The 21,029-nt window shown below is 40.8% G+C and overlaps 1 protein-coding gene across 1 annotated transcript; it reads right to left on the reverse strand.

The window, feature by feature from the left end:
- Nucleotides 1-4,245: 4,245 nt before the first annotated feature.
- LOC143602016 (phospholipase D beta 1-like) lies at nucleotides 4,246-17,212 on the reverse strand. The gene is given in 9 exon segments (XM_077079274.1): nucleotides 4,246-4,702; nucleotides 4,782-4,979; nucleotides 5,206-5,382; nucleotides 5,529-5,677; nucleotides 5,757-5,904; nucleotides 6,699-6,959; nucleotides 7,368-7,555; nucleotides 15,959-16,103; nucleotides 16,190-17,212. Coding segments are annotated over 9 exon segments (2,583 nt in total). The 3' UTR covers nucleotides 4,246-4,408.
- Between the last annotated feature and the right edge of the window lie 3,817 nt (nucleotides 17,213-21,029).

The raw sequence follows: 21,029 nt of genomic DNA on the forward strand, positions 1-21,029 counted from the left end.
AACTTACTTACAACAAATTAAATTAAAATCCAAAACATATATTCATAATATTAGTAACGATAAAGAAAACCTCTCATAATACGGGCTAAAACCTAGTCAATTGATATCATGACCAAGTTTGTCCCTAATCAATATCACACAAAGATTTGTGTGTATACAAGTTTGTACCTTCTAGATGACATAAATAGCAAATTGATGCATGAGCATATCCTAATTTAAATTCTGATTTTTATTATCTTTTATTATTTTTATGTTTATCTAATTTTTCATGTTTATATTTTCCTGTCTAGTATAGATATGATTGATTGTAAATGTTTTTATAGTTTTTGATTGAGTTTTAATATAAAAGAAAATTGTCCTTGGAACTTCGCTTCGAATTATCGTCTTTGATTAATCATGAGTCTCTTGAGCCATTGATTGCTTCCGAAACTGCATCAGTTGGTATCAGAGCTTTGGTTGTTCAAATGGCTCGACATGAAGATGAATACTTTCTTGCTCGTAGAATCGCCAACAGGGGCAACGAAAGGAGGGTTTTGTATTCATGTGCTCGTGGAGAAGATCGACGTCCTATTCGCAGATTCACCGACGGAGGCAACGGTGTAGCCCGTTCCAACCCACGGGATCTTAAGAAGATCAAACGACTCCGACAAGGAGTCCGTGATCTGGAAGAAATCAAACGGATCCGAAAGCGAGTCCGTGATCTCGAGTTACAACGGGAGATGCGCAAGGTGGAAACCGAGTCGAGCACCGTTATCGGGGACGAAGGTGACGACGGAGAGGAGCATCCGTTTGGCAATCACCCACCACGGTTCTATGAACCGATCTATGAAGATGAATCTTGTCATGAGGGTTTTTCGAAAGACAAACCTAAATTTGATAAAGATGGAATTGACTATGATGAAGATTTGTGTTTATTTGAGGATCCTTCCGGTGGTGATTTTAGCTGGGATTCGCCACCCGTATTTGATAACTACGGTGATGAGGAAGAATATATAGTTGTTCTAGATGGTGCGGCGACTGCTATCGGGTCTCATATTTTGTCCGTGATAATTTCTTCGGTGGTGGCTACTTGTGGTGAGGAGGAAACTGGTGGTGATGAGTTTGCTTTGGAAGTTCCAACAGTAATGCCGGTAGTTATGGAAGATTTGAATCTTGATTTACAAAGATTGCAATTTCCTATTAATTTGCAATTTCAAATTGAGATTATTGTGGTTACAAAGGATGTGAATATGCTTCATGATAATAATGGTAGTGTATCACGTGAAAGGCCATTTAATTTACTCATTCCAATTGGCGGACCCACTCACAAATATAGAGAGGTTGTGGTTGCACAAGATAAGGAAGGTTTGAATACTTTAAATTATTTTATGAAATCTCATTTCAAACTTAAGTCGGAAAATGAAGATGTGAATGTTCAAAGACGAATCATTAATCCGGGAAATTCCAAAGGTGGCCCCCATTCAAATTGATGGTAATGTTCAAGACGAAAAGCCTTCTATTCCAAGCCCAATACCAGAGGCGTCTACTGTTGATTCCAAGCAAATTTCAAAAGCGGGTAAGAGACGAGTTAATATTCCGTGTGAATCTAGTTGCTTGCCTTTAAAGTTTTTAAGTTTGTTTTTAAAGATTTTTAAGTTGTCTAGTAACAAGAACATAGGAGCCGGTCTATTATCTCGGGTTGTCAATGATTTTTTCGACGTTCTCAAGACTTGAGGACGAGTTTTTTTCGAAGACGGGGAGAAGGAGGTGAAAAATCCTGGGAACCCGATAGACCCACCTGGTATGAATTTAGATCCGGGTGAGACGACCCGTAAAGTTGAATAGTTTGGGCGGGGAATGGCGTTGATAAATAAAGAGCGAGTTGATGTTCCTTTCGATCCAGGTGGCTTTGGTTTTAAGGCAAAACTCGAGGACGAGTTTTTCGAAGAATGGGAGTATGATGCAGGAACATCTCCTAATTTAAATTCTGATTTTTATTATCTTTTATTATTTTATGTTCATCTAGTTTCCATGTTTATCTTTTCTTGTCTAGTATAAATAGGATTGATTGTAAACGCTTTCAATAGTTTTTGATTGAGTTTTAATATAAAAGAACATTGTTTTTGGAACTTTGGTTCGAATTATCGTCTTTGATTAATCATGAGTCTCTTGAGCCATTGATTGCTTCCAAAACTGTATCACAAATACTAAAGTTTGCAATTATAACATATCTAGCCCTAACCATTGCATGTGAGAGATTAATAAAAGTGATCGTGACTAGAGATAAAAAAAATCGGTTCCAAACGGATTTACCGGTTTAGAACCCGACCTGGTACCAACTTAAACTGGAATGGGACCAACCGGTTTCCAAACCGACCCAGCCCAGCGGTTCGTATAGCGATTCAGATATTTTATAACCAAACTGGTTTTAAAACGATATGACTTGGAAAATAACAAGTTTTTTCCTCAGACCAGTTTTTTAACAGTTAACCTGTTTATAAACCGAACTAAACCGGTTTGATCGATTCAAACAATGTTACTACCAAAACCAGTTTCTAAACTGAACAGGTTTCGGTCAAACCGGTTTTGACCATGCGTTGACCTAACTTGACCTATTTAGCCCAGAAACCAGTTTTGTAGACCTCTAACTATAAGTGTCTTTAATAATTGTAAAACTCACAATGGCACACACATGTAATCTGTTATGACCTGGGCCGGACCATCTATCAATCGAGCCCATCCGATATGAGCATCCAAGAAAGGCCCATGCATGAACACAAGAACCTCGCAAGTTAACCTGCAAGTTTTAGTTTGCAATTTCCTATTTTATTTCCACGTTTTAAAGTGGTCTTGTAACTGCATTTAGATAGTGTAGTGCATGTTCTTCATGAAATAAGTGACATGGGTGTTTAACCTAGTCTTATGCATATTTAAATAGTTTGTTTATTTTCATTATTGGAATATATTAGAAAATTGTCCCAAAAAAATCTCTTGTTCCTCTATGAATTCTCTATGGATTGTTGCTTACTAAAACAAGGCCTTGTCATCTTAGTGCTTTCATTCTCGTCTCTTCCTTCCGCTATGCACCACACAAATAATTCTCTGCCACCGACGACCTCCCACCTTCCATCACCAACCAACTTGCTCAGTTGATACTTAACAAAAAATGCGCATAAACGAACATAAATGAACATGTTTCTAATGAACAACCATAAAGGAATGTTCACATGCATAAATGAACGAACGATGCAGGAGTTCATGTTCCCTCTTTTAGTGAAACCAACAATGTCCGTATTTGTTTGTTTATTAACTATATAAATGAACATAGACGAACTTAACTAGATTAGGAGATAAGCTGCTTTGGCATGCACATTTATTTTTTAATCATAATGCAGTAGCCGAGATGTCAAAATAAGGGAGATAAAGCACTAAGGAAATCGGGTGATGACAATTTTACTTTAAGGTTGCAAAGGGGCCATTTGAGATAAAGCACAACCTCATATAAAACATAACTTTAAATGTCATTTTTGGCTTATAAAATACATTGATAATTTAATTGGGAAAAGTTTATGTATTTTGAATCATTTAAATTATCTAAATGAATTCATGTAATATTATAATGTAATGGCTACAAACGAGTGAATAATTTGCTATTATGTAGCAATTTTTAAGGAATTAACGATCATTATTTTTTGTTTATGAAATTCATTTTCTACTTCGGATATTTGCTAAGAGAATGAGGTGATTATTCATTTGTGGATCTTAGATGACTTGGTTTCATATCGATGCAAACATCATACATGCAAATGACAACTTTAACATTTGGTAAAATTTCAAAAAGTGACACATAATGGAACAAAAATCAAGAAATCTATTTGCTTTAGTCTAATGTTATTAAATATGCAAAATGACATAGCTTAAGATTCAACCTTGATAACATGTGCCTCAAAGTTGAGATACGAGATTAATAATGTAATCTTAAATAAATATTATTGCTTAAATTATAAAATAGGTTACGACACAAATTATTTTAGTTGTAAGAAACCAGCGGAAATGCATTTATATTTCTAATAAAAGATACTATTTATATCGAAACAGAAGGCAAATGAGTAAGGTGCGCCGCTACCCTTTTTTGAATCGTATTTTTAAATTTTAATCCATTTTTTACATTACATAATTCAAGAGCTTATTTGCATTTAAAACTATTTTGTTATCCATAAACCAGATTATAGTTTATTAAAAGTGGTTCTAACACATGCATTTATCCTATATATGCAAAACAAAAGATGAACATCAAACTATTTGCAACCACGAAGTCTAACACCACAAACACTCTATAGAGAATATATTTGCACTCATAAGCTATACCAAAAACAAGAAATCTCAAGAAACCTAACCTTGAAAAGTCAAAACTCTCGAAAAACACTCATCAAATAGTCAAATCCTCTTGAATCACAGTAAACGACCCGATAATTTTACCACCAACATCAGGGAAGTTTTCACATCCTGGAAGAGATTTTACCTTGCCCTTTTGATCCACTTCAACAGGGTATTTTAGTAAATGTCCTCTCATTTCCGACACCTCATCTGCTGCAAACTGTCTCCAGTTAGCTTCAGACAATGATCTAACATGTCTTACACATTCGATTGATTCGGGCTGTGTAAAGCGATCATCCACGAGCCCAAGATGTTCGGCCCAAAGAGACATTCGGTATCCATATATCTAGAAACAAAAAGGGTTAACAAACTAACATGCTTGGTCTTTGTATTATAAAAAGGTGGTGTAATTTAAGGATAAATACCTGTCCTCGTGGATACGAGAGTTTTGTCGCCCATGTATGATGAGGTTGGTAGGCACCCATTGCAATCTCTGTGTCTCGGGTTCCCTCCATAGACCGTTGATTAATGTTTGCAGATCCAACAATTACATACTCATCATCAACTATCATGCCCTTTGAATGAACATAGATCATGAACCGTCGGTTCTTACGGGCAAATCCCTGAATCAATAATATAAACTAGTTATATAATTTTCATATCTAGAAGGCATCCAAGTGTAGCATTGTTCTCTATATAAAGAGCACCTTATATTGATTCTTTACACCATAAATATATAATATTATTCTTTGTTTATTGAATCATAATAACGACAACAATAATAATGATAATAATAATCAATTCTTTATCTATCAATGTTGATAATGTAAAGAGACGGGTGTGGTCTACCTGTGGAGTATTTACAGAACCAAGGCTCTCCTGACGTACATTATCATATGGATCTATGGCTTCACGGTTTCCAAGACAAAAAAAGTTCAAATAATCTTGCGGTGAATGCACTCCGTCAAGCCCAACTTCTACCAAAGCTTTGTAAACTGTCTCATACATCATTTCCATAGTCTTGTTCTGCAAAGTTAAAAGATTATATATAATTCTCTACAAAATGTAAACTTTAAAATAAACTTGTAACAAGACGTATGAAAAACTGAATTTGAAATGTAATATGTTTGACCATAAAGTCAAACTGCAGAGTCAAAACTACATGTGCATACCTGCCAATATAGAATACGTTGCGTAGCAAAGCCTGTAGGGGCACCTTCTGGCCACATAGGAATCAGGATATATGCAGCAAACCTTTCATGTGCTCTAATTTTACTAGCAATTTTAAGGGCAATTTCCATTGGAATCAAATTGTCGGCACCTAAGAGACAAAATCATATATAAATAACTGTGATAAACAAAATCTGAAGCGGAGTACGTGTCAACGAAATGACCCTTACCTAGGTCACTATGTGAACTCCAATTATATGATGACCCAAGGAAGTATTGGTTCTCGATATATATAAAATGTTGAGCAGAACGAATAGCCTTCACGTACGCCGTGTGTATGCTCATATCAATCATCACATTCTTCCCACAAACCAAATTCTGTTCATAAAAGTTTACTTTTAAACAATCTATTCATTTATGAAGGCGATAACTGAATTCTGGTTGTGTTTTATCCCATATGGGCCAAATGAACAAAATTAGCCCAAAGTCGATTGGTAATGAATACAGCCTCATGATCCGTTTTACTTGAATTTCTAGTTGTTATTGTAACGAATTCCTTTGTAATCAGAAAACCTATAATTAATATTTTATTGTACTGTCCAAATGTATAGAAAACTAGAAACCATAGACAAACCTATAACGGGTCCGTAGGCAAAAGACAACCAAACCGAAAATAATACTGACTAGTAATAATTATAAATAACAATTTGTTTTTGAAAGAATAAAACCTGGATACTAACAAAAAAATAGGAAATAGCAAGTTGTGCCATTTCAATACTAGAGGTGATATTTTCAAAACTCTCGACATTTTACTCATGAACGGGTCGATTTGTCATTAAATGGTTCAAATGGGTTATGGGTCAACCAGTTTGGAAGTCATTCAAAGTCTCTCTGTCCTGCATACAATCTCAAAAACCATATGGTTTAGAGATTTAGACTATTTTTGATATAGCAATTCTTTTTGTAATTATAATTAGAATTAATGCGTTAGTTAGTTATAAAAATTTCAAAACTGGACAGAGAAGTATATACAGTTCAACTCAACCAGATCCATACTAAAAGATGAACCATTTAAGCCCAAGCCAACTCCGCCCGAGCCCAATTTGACCTGACACAACCCGCCCGACCCACCTACCCTTTACAGACAAAAATAATAATTACATATTTCATACCTTGCTTTGAGCTTCCCTCTGGTCCTTTGAAAATCCTCTAACCGAGTTTGAATCAATCGAACGAAATATCTGCATTCGGGACAAGAAGTTATGATACAGAAACCATTAATGCAGGATCCCAATTCCCGATCAAATTAGTATCAATTTGTCTACCTTCAGCCATCGTTCCTCAAAGTTGGTCAAGACATCGTATGGTGCGGGACCATCAATTTTACTATGCATGTCGTGCCATGGTTCTCTTGGAGCACCCACAAGATTACCCTATACATAACAACATGAGCGGGTCAGGAGGATTGGATAGTGGGTCAAAACAGAGAAATTGAAACCATAATACATCATAAAGTAATTTATTATCCAATTATCCCCACTTAATTCCTAATTTGTGGAGAAATTACCAAAGATAAAACTTTATAGTAGTAAGATTATAAAGTTGTGATGTTTATGGTTGTAGGATTATAATATTTTAATCTTTAGGATATTCTTTTGATCTTTATCGTGGTAAGATTCTAAAATTTTGATCTTTTTTTTTAGTTTCCAAATTTGCATCTAAGTTAATAAAGATATTTGATCTTTATGGTAGTATTATTAAAAAAAAAAGATTTAGAATATAACAGACCACTGCAATTTTCTAAAACTGGAAAATAATCTTAAAAAGATCAAAGTCGACACCGAGAAATTAGGATTATGGAAGTCATCTGCATGCACTGTTTGTGAAGTCCTAAACAAGGGATGTTGCGGAGTATCATATCGGCCATTGCACAGATCAAGTCCTCCAACAAAAGCTTGAATTCTTCTTTTACCATATCCCGCATCCGTGTCAACAATCACAGTTTTCTGGTGGTGTGTAAATATTACAGCTTTCTAAAACAAATTAAGAAAATGAAAATTAGAAATAGAACGATCGTGAATTTATCATAAAATGGCCAAGCAGTGGATACAATTTGAGAATATATTTGGATTTTATTCAGTTGTTATACCTGCTGCTTCACTGAAGAGGTAGGTCCCAGCAGAGCCCAGTTGGACCCGCAAGACTCACCTTGAAGAGAGACGTCTGCGCAGAAACCAACTGGATCCGCAGGACCCACCATGCTCAGAGACGTGACGTCCTTACGCGCAGTACGCAAGCTGTTCCCGCAGAAAATACCTCCCAATGATGAAGTACTCTGCCTGTTCCCGCAGCTGCGGATACAAGCCATCAGGGAAGGCCACCCGCGCAGCAAGGCTACACGCACAAGGCACTTAGCTCTCAATAATTCAGTTGTCACCTGAAGGAATGAGCAAAGCCGGGAACAATCCCGCACAAAGGCGGGAGGGGGAATACTCCCGCCCAAATAAGCCAGTCCGTACGATACGGGAAGATCTTCTGTACTGTACCTGACGAGGTATGGGCAAAAGATCTGACCAAAGATACGACAGCTCATTGACAACAGTATGGCGAGCAACATGCTCTTGTACTGAATGTCACTATTAGCCGCTGCCTACTCACCAACTCCTGTCATACCACGTGCATAGCCGGCAGTTGGTGGAAAAGGAATAGTACACAGCAGGCCTGGTCACTGTCAGCCGCTGCCTACCCACCAACTACCAGCAGGGCACGTGCGTAGGCCACAGTTGGTAGAACAGGAATACTATTCAGCCGGCCACACCTTCTTGGAAACCTACCTTCGGCTATAAATACCCCAAATGGTATGATCATCTTATCATCATATACTATCTCGTATTACATATTATACCTGATATCTGCTCTAGCAATCTCTTAATATACATTTATATTCAAGAGCAATCTAGTCTGATTCTCACGCCGGAGGGTGGTCACAAGGAGGAACCCCCCCTTCTCAGTGACGAGCTCACGGTGTCTGTTTTGCAGGTTATCAGAAGAACCATCTTTGCCGGGTCTAACCCCTCGTGGGAAACATCTATTCAACCCCCAGGTTACCCGTAATCTGCCCGGGGTCGATTAGTGTTTCTTCATTGGTGCCATCCGTGCATAAAAGCTAGAACTTCATTTCTTTTCAGTTTTTTCAAACTTCTGGAAAGATGGTTAAAGAAACTCCGGTAACCACAACCCCAGCTACTGGGGGGAATACCGGCGACTACACAGTTTTTACGAACACTACTCTGGTTACCCAAGCCGGGGCAAGTGCAGTAAATTTTACGAACACTACCCCAGTTACCCAAGCTGGGGCAAGTGCAGTAAATAATCGCTCACTGGGATTCACCGATACCCAGTTAGAAAGACAACGAACGAGGCTCCCCCGCCAAACACTCGATGAAGTTAAAGCGTGGGCGGAAGCACGTCAAAAAGAATTCCAAGCCGAGTTGGATGAACGCTTACGTTCACTCCAACAGCCTGAGGAATTCGGAGAGTACTGGGACAATGACTTGGAGGAATCCGACACCGACGCGAACCCTCGCCATAGGGCAAAAGGGAAGCGTAAGGAAACGGACTCCCAACCGAGAAGGCGTTTTGGAGAAACCTTTAAACCAAAAAACATAGGTGGAAATCCACGTGACTTCTCGAAAGCATTTACACCAAATGCTGCAAAGGCGGGAACGTCCAAATTTGCAAAGGACATTGCGGAAGCAATCGTCCCGAAAAGTGCCAAACAGATGTCCAACATCGGCACTTACGATGGTATATCTGATCCAGACGATCATTTGAACAGATTCATAGCGGGGGCAACCGTCAGTAGTTGGACGGAACCTACGTGGTGTTACATGTTCCAAATGACGCTTGTTGGGGCTGCTAGAGCGTGGTTCGATCGTCTACCGGTCCACCACATCTACGGTTGGGAAGACTTCCAGCAAAAGTTTAGCCAACACTTCAGCCAGCAAAGAAAGTATACCGAGGAACAATGGACAATCCTCAAATGCATTCGAGAGGAAGATGAATCTTTGCCAAACTTCATCACTCGCTTCAACTCAAAGAAGCTAAGTTTGGGTAATATTAGCGAAGATCTTGTTCGCGCTGCTTTCATTCAGGGCGCGAACGACCCAGAGCTCATCCGCACCTTAACGGGTAAAGATGGCATGCCATCCACATGGGATGCCATCATGACAGCAGCTAAACGCTTTGCGGAAACGGAGAAGCAACTGGGTAGAGATCTCCCCTAGAGCACAAACCTCTACACCCAGAAAACAAGAGAAGACAACGTCCTTACCGCCCGATTAAACAAAAAGCGAAAGCTAGGCATTTGGCAGTCAAGGGTAAACTTTGACACCTCATCCGGCTTGCAACATCAGTTAGGCGGAAAGGATAACGTACAGTCGAACCAGAACTCCAGATGGACGCCACTCACCAAAAGCGTCACCGAGATATTCGCCACTGAGGAGCTCCCATGGCCAAAGGCTCCAATAATCCGACATCGTCACAATGCTGATCGGAACAAATACTGTGACTTTCACAGGACAAAAGGCCACAACACTGAAGAATGCACAGACGTAAAGGACATGGTCGAAGCATTTGTCAGAGATGGGACGCTTGCGCACCTCGTGGCGCAATGAACGCTGAGCAGGCTGATGCGTGTAGAACCCCAGCTGGGGAAAACACGAATAAAATTGCAGCTTCAATCTGGAGACTACATGCTGCGTAAAGAACGAGATCCCGAACCAGGTGCATATCGGCTCGATGGCACTCCCATCCCAACAACATGGAAGGGAGCTCAATTACACAGTTTGCATGTAGATCAATTCCAAATTTGTAAAGAAAAGACCCAGAGCCACTTCTAATGGAAATGATTCTCCTTAGAACACCGACGCTGATGATTTTACATTTATACTTATGAACTTTCCACACGGATATGCCGGTCTTCACCGCATACATAAGTGTGAAAGTCGTTGCGTGGGGAAGGCGGCAAAACCCGCATAAACCCAAAAAACGGCAAACCTTCACGCAGGTCAGTTAAAGGTAAAGTTCAGTCATCCCACTAAATGAAAGTGCCGGTCTATCCGCATGAATCATGATAGAGGAAACTGAACACTAACCTATTAACAACCGCGCGTCGAACGGTTAATATATTTAACACTGATGCCGGTTTTCACCGCATACATAAGTGTGAAAGTCGTTGCGTGGGGAAGGCGGCAAAACCCGCATAAACCCAAAAAACGGCAAACCTTCACGCAGGTCAGTTGAAGGGTAAAGTTCAGACATCCCACTAAATGAAAGTGCCGGTCTATCCGCATGAATCATGATAGAGGAAACTGAACACTAACCTATTAACAACCGCGCGTCGAACGGTTAATTTATTCAACACGGATATGCCGGTTTTCACCGCATAATTACGTGGAAAGTCGTTGCGTGGGGAAGGCGGCAAAACCCGCATAAACCCAAAAAACGGCAAACCTTCACGCAGGTCAGTGGAAGGGTAAAGTTCAGTCATCCCACTAAATGAAAGTGCCGGTCTATCCGCATGAATCATGATAGAGGAAACTGAACACTAACCTATTAACAACCGCGCGTCGAACGGTTAATTTATTCAACACGGATATGCCGGTTTTCACCGCATAATTACGTGGAAAGTAGTTGCGTGGGGAAGGCGGCAAAACCCGCATAAACCCAAAAAACGGCAAACCTTCACGCAGGTCAGTCATAGGTAAACTTTGGTCAACTAAATGAAAGTGCCGGTCCTAACCGCACAAATCATGAGAGGAAACCGAACCTATTGACAACCGCGCGTCGAACGGTTAACTTATTCAAAACAGAGAATTTCTAACAAAAGGATGAGGAAAACCTACACGCAGGTTAGATGTAGGTAAAGTTTAGCCATCCTACTAAGTGCAAGTGACGGTCCTACCCGCACAATCACGAAAGAGGAAGCAAAACTTCAACCTATTATCTACCACGTTCAAAGGTTAACTTATTCTAAACACTTAGAAAATTTCTAAAAAGATGAGGAAAACCTCTACGCAGGTCAGATATAGGTAAAGTTTAGCCATCCTACTAAGTGAAAGTGACGGTCCTACCCGCACAATCACGAAAGAGGAAGCAAAACTTCAACCTATTATCTACCACGTTCAAAGGTTAACTTATTCTAAACACTTGGAAAATTGCTAATTTAAACTAAAGTATGCAAGTCATATAACGTTTATAAAGCAAGGAATCCAGTGAAAATAGCGGTCTTACCCGCACAAAGATTTATATTTCATAATATTCATTACAAGAATGGCCGGGTAACTACCCGCCTACAAGAATATAAAGCTATACAAGCTAAACCTATCCTAACAGTGGGAAGGGATCTTCAGGATCAAGCTTCAGGGCCACTTCCACTTGGACCAGCACCATCAGTAGAGCGTGGCAGTTCAAGGAAAGCTTTAAGGATAGCCCATCATCAGCAGCAGCAGCTTCGTTCACCTTCTCCACCACAGGATGCGGGAAGGCGGCATACTGATTCACTGCTTGGTCGTATACAGCTTCAGTATCCACATCAAATAAAGGGAAGTTGGAAGGCGGGATGCCTTTCTCAACGAACCCTAGACCAAGCAGGAAGCCGGCCTTTTCCCCATCCTCATGAGAAGCGTTGAGGGCTGCGCTCATAGCATCGTCATAAGACGTCTCCGTGAAGACTCGATGCACAACCTACAAAGAAGATAAATATTAATGATGGAAAGCTATGAAGTTAAAAATAAAGTTTGTACTTACGGGTTTTCTTGAGCCTAAAAGTGCGGACAGGCGGGGATGAACCCGATGGAGCCGGCCTCTTCACGCCGCTCACCGTTTTCATCCTGGGCTCTCCGGAGGTGACAATCGTCGCAGCCTCCGGAGCAGTGGTCTTATCACCACCGGGGTTCCCCGCCACCTATTCGCTCTCGGTCTCTGAATCGGACCGAGGCACCGGATCGGCAGTGGAGGCCACCTTCGCCTTCCCCTTCCCGCCGGCAGCCTTCTTCTTCCGCACCAACGGAGGACCATCTGCGGATTCCTCATCAGAACATAAGATTAGAGGAATTCCAGCAGAGGTTTCAGCATTGAGGGGTCGAGGGTTGAATAACGCCTTACCTGGCCGCCTGGCGCTCAGGATCTCGTGGCCTAGCGGGTAGACCTCCACGAACCGATCCGCCGTCTTTTCGAGGATGGGCAACTCGTTCTCATCTAGAGCGCGAGTACCCATCCGAGCGGGACTGTCAGCCTCCCGCGGATACAGGAGCGACTGCAAGTCGTTCCCCTCTAAAATAAACAAGAAAAGCAGTTAGAAGACAAACCTATATAAACAAAGTAAGCAGAGCATACCGTAAGGAACAGAGTTCAAACCGTATTTGAGGACGATCGGGATCTTTCGCGCATCCGCATCCTTCCACACCCGGCTCATCCCGAGCATCACCATCCCGGACTCCGCAAAGCGGTAAACCGGAGATTGGACTCGGGATATCTTTGAAAACCATTCCGCCTCCTGGTAGTTGGAGGCGTGAAGGCTGGGGAGAGCTTGCCCATTCTTAAATTTCATGGCAAGGGGGATGGCGCGAGCGGAGATGTAGAAGAACTCCCGCTTCCACGAACGAAGACTGCGCTCGGTTGCGCAAATCTTCAAACCCTTGATCCGGGTTATCAGCGTATACCACCCCTGGATGCACCTCCAAGAGTAGAAGGTCATCAGGCGGTCGACGAAGGGCTCAATGCCCAGAATCCGGCACACCCACTAGAAGTGGCGAATCTTCGCGATCGCCATCGGGTGCACCTCGGTCAGGTGTACACCGTGCCTCTCTAGGACATGGTACACAAACTTTGTCAACGGGAACCTAAGATTCCCATAGACAAAGAATGCAGCATATACCCCGATCTTGCCTCTGGGGGCATCATACACCGTCTGATGGGGTTCAGGAAACTCAGGCTCGAGAGACTCGAGCATGAACTTCCTGACGATGTACTGATATAGATCGACAGGCAGAGCACACTGGCACTCGCCAGTAGTACTCTTGTCATCGGCGTACACCCCAGCCTCCTGGGCTGTAGCCTCAAGATCATGAGAAGACATCTTGCAGATGAAAGAAGAAAACGATTTCAAGAGAATGCTCGACTGAAAAGGTGAGTATTCGCCGGAAATCGTTTTGAGGATGAAGAGAAAAGTGAAAGTGTGGATTACAAAGAACCCTCTCCCCCTTTATATACTAATCGCAATTAATGCGATGAATTTAATGCGGAAGAGAGAGAAATCGAAGGTGCAATGAAACTATGACACGTGGCAAAAAGCAAGCTGGCAACAGCTGTTGAAAGGACGCGTACCATTAATTTCACGGCCACGCGCCCGAAAAATCGCGCCCACGCGCCTGAAAAAGCGTCTGGAATGACCATGTACTGTCACGTCACCATAACTTCCTGCACGTCCTGACACAGTCAGAAGAAACCGTCGCACGACGTTTCAGAGGTTTGGACTATTCTTATCCTTTCACCAACTCTTCGAATTTCAAAAATTCAAAAAGATTCAAAAGTAAGCGGGAAAATACCCCTTACCTTGGCAACCAAGTAACCATAAGACGGGTGCGGGTACAGTGTTAAGGCAAAACCCTTCACATACTTAACACCTGCAGGGAATTGAAGCCAAGAATACCTCGGCAACCAAGTAACCATAAGACGGGTGCGGGTACAGTGTTAAGGCAAAACCCTTCACATACTTAGCACCTGCAGGGAATTGAAGCCAAGAATACCTCGGCAACCAAGTAACTATAAGACGGGTGCGGGTACAGTGTTAAGGCAAAACCCTTCACATACCTAGCACCCACAGGGAATTGACGCCAGGAATACCTTGGCAACCAAGTAACCATAAGACGGGTGCGGGTACAGTGTTAAGGCAAAACCCTTCACATACCTAGCACCCGCAGGGAATTGACGCCAGGAATACCTTGGAAGTAAAGTAACCGTAAGACGAGCGCGGGTACAGTGTCAAGGCAAAACCCTACACATACCTAGCGCTCCGCAGGGAATTGAAACCAAGAAGGATCTTCTGGGCAATGCTTGCGGAAACAGAAATAACATCCCCGCATAGCGGGAACGTCGAGAACTACAATGTTTGAAGCTCCAGGATGGAATTGGTGGTTTTAACATAATTGATCACTATGTTCAAAACTAACAAAACCTCATGGAGAATCCACACAAGTGGGACTCAACGCTCCTGACTTGCGAGGAGGTTACAGACCTACCCGCATCATACCCAAAGATCAAGCAGGAAAGTCGGGAATTTCTGCAAGTGACAAGGACTTCCGCGGGAAGAATCCCCATGGAAAACCTTAAAACTAAACCCTTTTCAAAACCCTTTGCTTAAGTCCAAAAGTTCACCTCACTTTATTAAACATTCATGAGAAGAACATTGGACTGGGGGGACTTGAAGAGGTAGGTCCCAGCAGAGCCCAGTTGGACCCGCAAGACTCACCTTGAAGAGAGACGTCTGCGTAGAAACCAACTGGATCCGCAGGACCCACCATGCTTAGAGACGTGACGTCCTTACGCGCAGTACGCAAGCTGTTCCCGCAAGAAATGCCTCCCAATGGTGAAGTACTCTGCCTGTTCCCGCAGCTGCGGATACAAGCCATCAGGGAAGGCCACCCGCGCAGCAAGGCTACACGCACAAGGCACTTAGCTCTCAATAATTCAGTTGTCACCTGAAGGAATGAGCAAAGCCGGGAACAATCCCGCACAAAGGCGGGAGGGGGAATACTCCTGCCCAAATAAGCCAGTCCGTACGATACGGGAAGATCTTCTGTACTGTACCTGACGAGGTATGGGCAAAAGATCTGACCAAAGATACGACAGCTCATTGACAACAGTATGGCGAGCAGCGTGCTCTTGTACTGAACGTCACTATTAGCCGCTGCCTCCTCACCAACTCCTGTCATACCACGTGCATAGCCGGCAGTTGGTGGAAAAGGAATAGTACACAGCAGGCCTGGTCACTGTCAGCCGCTGCCTACCCACCAACTACCAGCAGGGCACGTGCGTAGGCCACAGTTGGTAAAATAGGAATACTATTCAGCCGGCCACACCTTCTTGGAAACCTACCTTCGGCTATAAATACCCCAAATGGTATGATCATCTTATCATCATATACTATCTCGTATTACATATTATACCTGATATCTGCTCTAGCAATCTCTTAATATACATTTATATTCAAGAGCAATCTAGTCTGATTCTCACGCCGGAGGGTGGTCACAAGGAGGAACCTCCCCTTCTCAGTGACGAGCTCACGGTGTCTGTTTTGCAGGTTATCAGAAGAACCATCTTTGCCGGGTCTAACCCCTCGTGGGAAACATCTATTCAACCCCCAGGTTACCCGTAATCTGCCCGGGGTCGATTAGTGTTTCTTCATTCACCCAGCTATGTCTTTTTCCAGCCACACGAGGAGCAAGAATTACTTTCACAGAGGAGTTCTTAAAGAATCTCCGAGTCTCTTCATCATGGGTAGCCATTTGTACATCCTGAAAATATTAAGATAAATGTAAAACTATTAACTACTTAGCCATACATAGCGTAAACAGAGCTTGTAAATGACAAAATAAGTTACAAATTTGTAGCCCAAAATGCTCGTTGACGAAGGATCATCCCAAACAAGAAGCAAAACTCTCACGCCTTCTTGTGATTTCATTCTCAAAAGTTCTCCAAGACTAATTTCATTTTTCACCCCACGGACTAATTTTACATTGTGCCACACGGACCAACCCGTTATATAAATAAGATGCCGGGCGCTACATATTGCTTCATATATATCATTCCAGCAAGACCCGTGCACATAATGCATGTCTTGGTCAAGCTTAAAGTCAGGTAGAGACCTGGGGTACACATGCGCATCTTGATATAAAGTCACCTTCCCACCTCGCCTCAACGGGAAATAAGTATCGGGAACTCCTAAATATTGTGGGCCCGCTCCGATCCCATTACGATATAAACTCACTTCTTCTAATGGAAAGTATTGAATTGTGAGTCCCAAAACCGCTCCAGCTTTGCATTGTTTTCCATTTGTACCAATTATCGGAAACAGCCCTTCGACTCTAGCTCCCGAGTATATTTGCTCAACCGGGATTGATACAGTTCCTATAAGTTGGAACCCGACAACATCACTATCCTTAACATAAAAATCAACTTCAGCAGCGTGATGCGCAACCGGGACGTAAAAATGTTGGTTCCAAACAGGATTTTCGCTGTTACTAATCACATAAGTTCTTCCAATCACTGCAGATTTTAAAGCAATAGAAACGTACGGATCGCTAGTAATTTTACTTTTGCTTCCCGGTAATGCATTGAAAAGTTCTCCTATTGTACTATGGAAAGCGTCCATATTTGGAAGATTTTTCGCCTCGTGAACCCATATATCCAAATTCCCATGTAGGAGCAGAACTTTTAACGCCTTTTTAGGGACCATTTGATACTGTTGATTGCTTTGTGGACCGGAAAAAGAAGACGAGTGTGCAAACATAGGGCGATGAGAGAAATCAAGAGATCCACTGTGAGAAAGAGACCCTTGATAACTAGGACGATGCGCGTGGGAATCATATTTTGAACTCGCGCTATGATAAAGTGGACGGTACATTTGATAAATTAGCAAAGTGATCATCTATAACTCTGTTGGTGGTGGGGATAGTTATTTGATGGGGAGTGTATTGGACACTAGAAACGGGTACTTGTGGACGAGGGTAATGGTACTCTGGTGGATATTGGGGATAATTTGATGGAGGCGGAGGATATTCGACAGGTGGTGGATACTGAGCAGCAGAATTTGGATGATGATAATAAGGATATGGATTAATGTTGTAATTATGATCCATTTAATAACACACACTGTACTGTGCTGTAGGGCTTCTAATTCAAACCTAGGGTTTCTAACTGAATTAGGGATTCTAATTCAATCAAACTGATAGAACCTAGGCTGGCTTTCTAATTCAATCTAACCTGATTATATCAAATGACAAGAAAGGTGTAGTAGAGTAGTTGCCAAGAAACTTATTTATTATCTTGCTTCTAGACACGGATATTGAAATTGAAATTGAAATTGTCGATGAAGGAATGAATTAATTGCATTATGTATGTATGTGAAAGCTGAAGGAGTCAGTCAACAAGGTTGAATTAATGATCTAACTACATGATTGTCAACTGTCCTCCCCTTTTGGCATTTCGGTAATAATCTTTGGAGAACCATTCCAACTAACTTTTTGGACATGTTTACTCGTCAACAAGTTGCGCCGTCTTTTGACTTTTATTTTAAGTTGTTTTGATTAGTTACTTTCACCTAACTTATTAAAATCATTTTTTTCCTTCTTCAAAAATCTAAAAAGTCATATTACTCAAACACCTCCTTTTTACATCAATCGACTTGTATCATTTTTTCTATAAAAACCGTAAAACATTAGTTTGAAATTCAAAAAAAAACTTAATGTCGTTAAGTCCGTTTTACGGGAGATCATTGGGGTCATCTTTTTTAAATTTGGGACCGTCAGTGACGATAAACCGACTTGAGATTGTTATTGGCCAATACAATTTAAAAGGTATTATTAAAATCCAATAAACCAAAAAATAATACAACCGTACATGTACCCAGTATATTCCACGAATAGCATCGCTGCTGGTAGATTCTTAGGAGGGTGGGAAGCGAAACATTAGCTCCAAACATATGGATAGAAAAAATGCTTACAGAGAGGCCATCAACACTAAACAAGCAATAGACAACCAACCAAACAACCTAAACTAACAATAGCGCAATACATGGGTACCAAATAACAAAACAAGTTGTGGAGGAGTAACATAGTAAAATTGTGATATTCGTCAATTTCAGTTTAACTTGTATTTGTATCGGAAACCCGACCCATTTTGTCTTTTGGATCCTTCGTTAATAATAAAATATTGGGTTTTATGTTTCACAATTGTCAGATCAAGAAAAAACCCTTTAAGGCACCTTAAAACACCCTTTTATTATTAAAAACCACTTAAAACGAACGTCAGGGACCCAAATCACCAAACAACCAAAGCTAAATGGGTGTTTTAAACTAATAGATAACATTTACTTTTTCCACCACCATCCACATTGTTTGATCATTTTAACCAATCAAAATGCATGCATAACTCTTTTGGGTAACATTTGCTTTTTTCATTATAAATACAAGTCTAATGCACCAATTTTTGTTGTTCATTCTTCCTTAAAACTCTCCCAATCTAGATCAAAGTATTCATCTTTCAAACTCTTGATAGTTTGACTTCTGAAGGTCAAACTAATGCTAATCTTTGTTCTAACTAATTCTTCGTAATTAAAAAGCTTGTTATTATAGTTTGTTTAAAACCTACTTCGCTTGTTTCCTTGGCTTTTCCTTCTCCGGCCATGGTTGGTTTAGGTGTATTGCTAGGCAAGGCTACATGAAAGACTATTATTGTCATTGTTAACACTTTAAATTTCTTTAAGCTTATTATAATTGTTTAGTTTCTAGTCATTTTAGTTTCCAAATCATTTTAATAGTTCAATGGTATTTGGGTATGATCCTCAGTTTCATTCCGAGTCAAGGACCGAATCAAAACCGAACTCTTTTTTTTAAATACTTTATTATTAACATGTTTTTATGTAAGACTTGAGTATTATCATTTCTAAATTTATTTTAGTAAGTTCTATGGTATTGAGTATGTGATAACCATACTTGGTCTGATTCTGAGTCAAAGACCAAACCAAGACCGAACTAAACCGGGTTCACTCGGTTAAGACACACTAATTGTGTTTTGGGCCACCGAATTTCGTATTTTTCTCTAAAACTATATTATAAACTAATTTTAATTATTTTCTCAAAAAAACTTGGCATGTTGGATCCAACTCGGTCTTATAACAAGTTTGGACCAACAAAGCCAGACACCCGCTTAACGGACGTTGAGGTTCTTCCTAATAGAACTACACACTTGGTTAAGTTTCTTTTGATTTCATTGAGTTATCTCATAACATTTATCACTTTGAATCTCGGCTTCGGGTTTGACCAATTATCAAGACTCGAACCGACAAATCCGAACACTCGTAAAATCTCGTCTTAGTATCTATTTAACAAAGGGTCTTGCAATATCGTAGTTATACTCAAATATTTACTTAACAAAGGTTAAGTAAAACTAATGGATAGAATACCGAGACCCGATTTCGAGTAAACTTACTTTTCAAAAACAATTACTTTAATTTATTATGTATTTACACTTTAACCCCCAAATATTAATTATTTATCTTACTTGGTATGTTATTTTACTTTAAAGCTTTTAATACCATCTACTAACTGTTTGAACTCGGATTACCAATCAATAACAATAACAGATCTCAGATCTGTGAATATCCGATTAGTACTATTAAGGATCTAGCTCATAATTAACCGATTCAGTGTTATAAATATGTGTATATATTATCAATATATTAGATGAATAATGTTAAGGTGAAGCTTGAGAGAGAGCAATTGGTTAATTAACACTCAAAAACTCTTTTCAAAAACTTACATTAAAAGTGAACAGTAGTTCACTATATATAGAAGGTGATTTGGTTTGCTAACATCCCCTAGCGAACCAGCTTCCCCTTCATTACATAAATAATCATAGCGAAGCACCCCCTGATTCGTTAACATCCCCTAACGAATCAGGAGGGAATACATTGATTGGCTAGTTCGCTAACATCCCCTAGCGAACTAGCCTTTAACTTAGCGAACTGATTAATAAATAAACTATTTATTACATTAAACATAAATAAAACATTAATGATAAATACAAAGACTCTAGACGCAAAACCGTGCACTAACAAACACCCCCTCGTCTTGAGCTCTTTGTCTTTAACTTATTTGAAGCGCTTGGACTGCCAGTTTCTGCAACTATGAATTCCATGTTCATGACACACATGAACGACTCGTTGGAATTGAATAGCCAGGTCGTAATCTTCTTGGCGCTCGATCAAAATCTGCTTCCTGTATAGCACATCATTGTCTGTCTTTGATAAATTAACCAACCACATCGGGTCGATTATCTTGATGAGCTCGGTCTGCAGTCCTCGACCACGAACAATAACGGCTTCGCCAGTACGATTGTCATAGTACCAACGGTTGAAAGACAGATAAATATCTTGAGGCATCGTCTTCACATGAACCTTTTTCATCGTCTTTGGCGGCTTCACTTTCAAGACAAGTTTCTTCCAGCCGGTCCTTGGATCAATTTCGTCAATGCGCTTACGTCTAGGGACCTGGGGCTTGAAGAATTTGAAGCCATGATTGACCTCGAACAGTAAGTGTTGGTCAAACCACTCAGCTGTTCGGTAACCCCCACGATTGATAAATGGACGTCTCGCGAGGGTACGAATGTCCCACCGCAGTAATGTCAGAACATCCATTATCCTCTCGTAATACTGGACACCC

This window comes from Bidens hawaiensis, unplaced genomic scaffold (assembly GCF_021521415.1).
Source record: "Bidens hawaiensis isolate Kalapana, Puna unplaced genomic scaffold, B.hawaiensis_p1.1 tig00057772_1, whole genome shotgun sequence".
NCBI lineage: Eukaryota > Viridiplantae > Streptophyta > Magnoliopsida > Asterales > Asteraceae > Bidens > Bidens hawaiensis.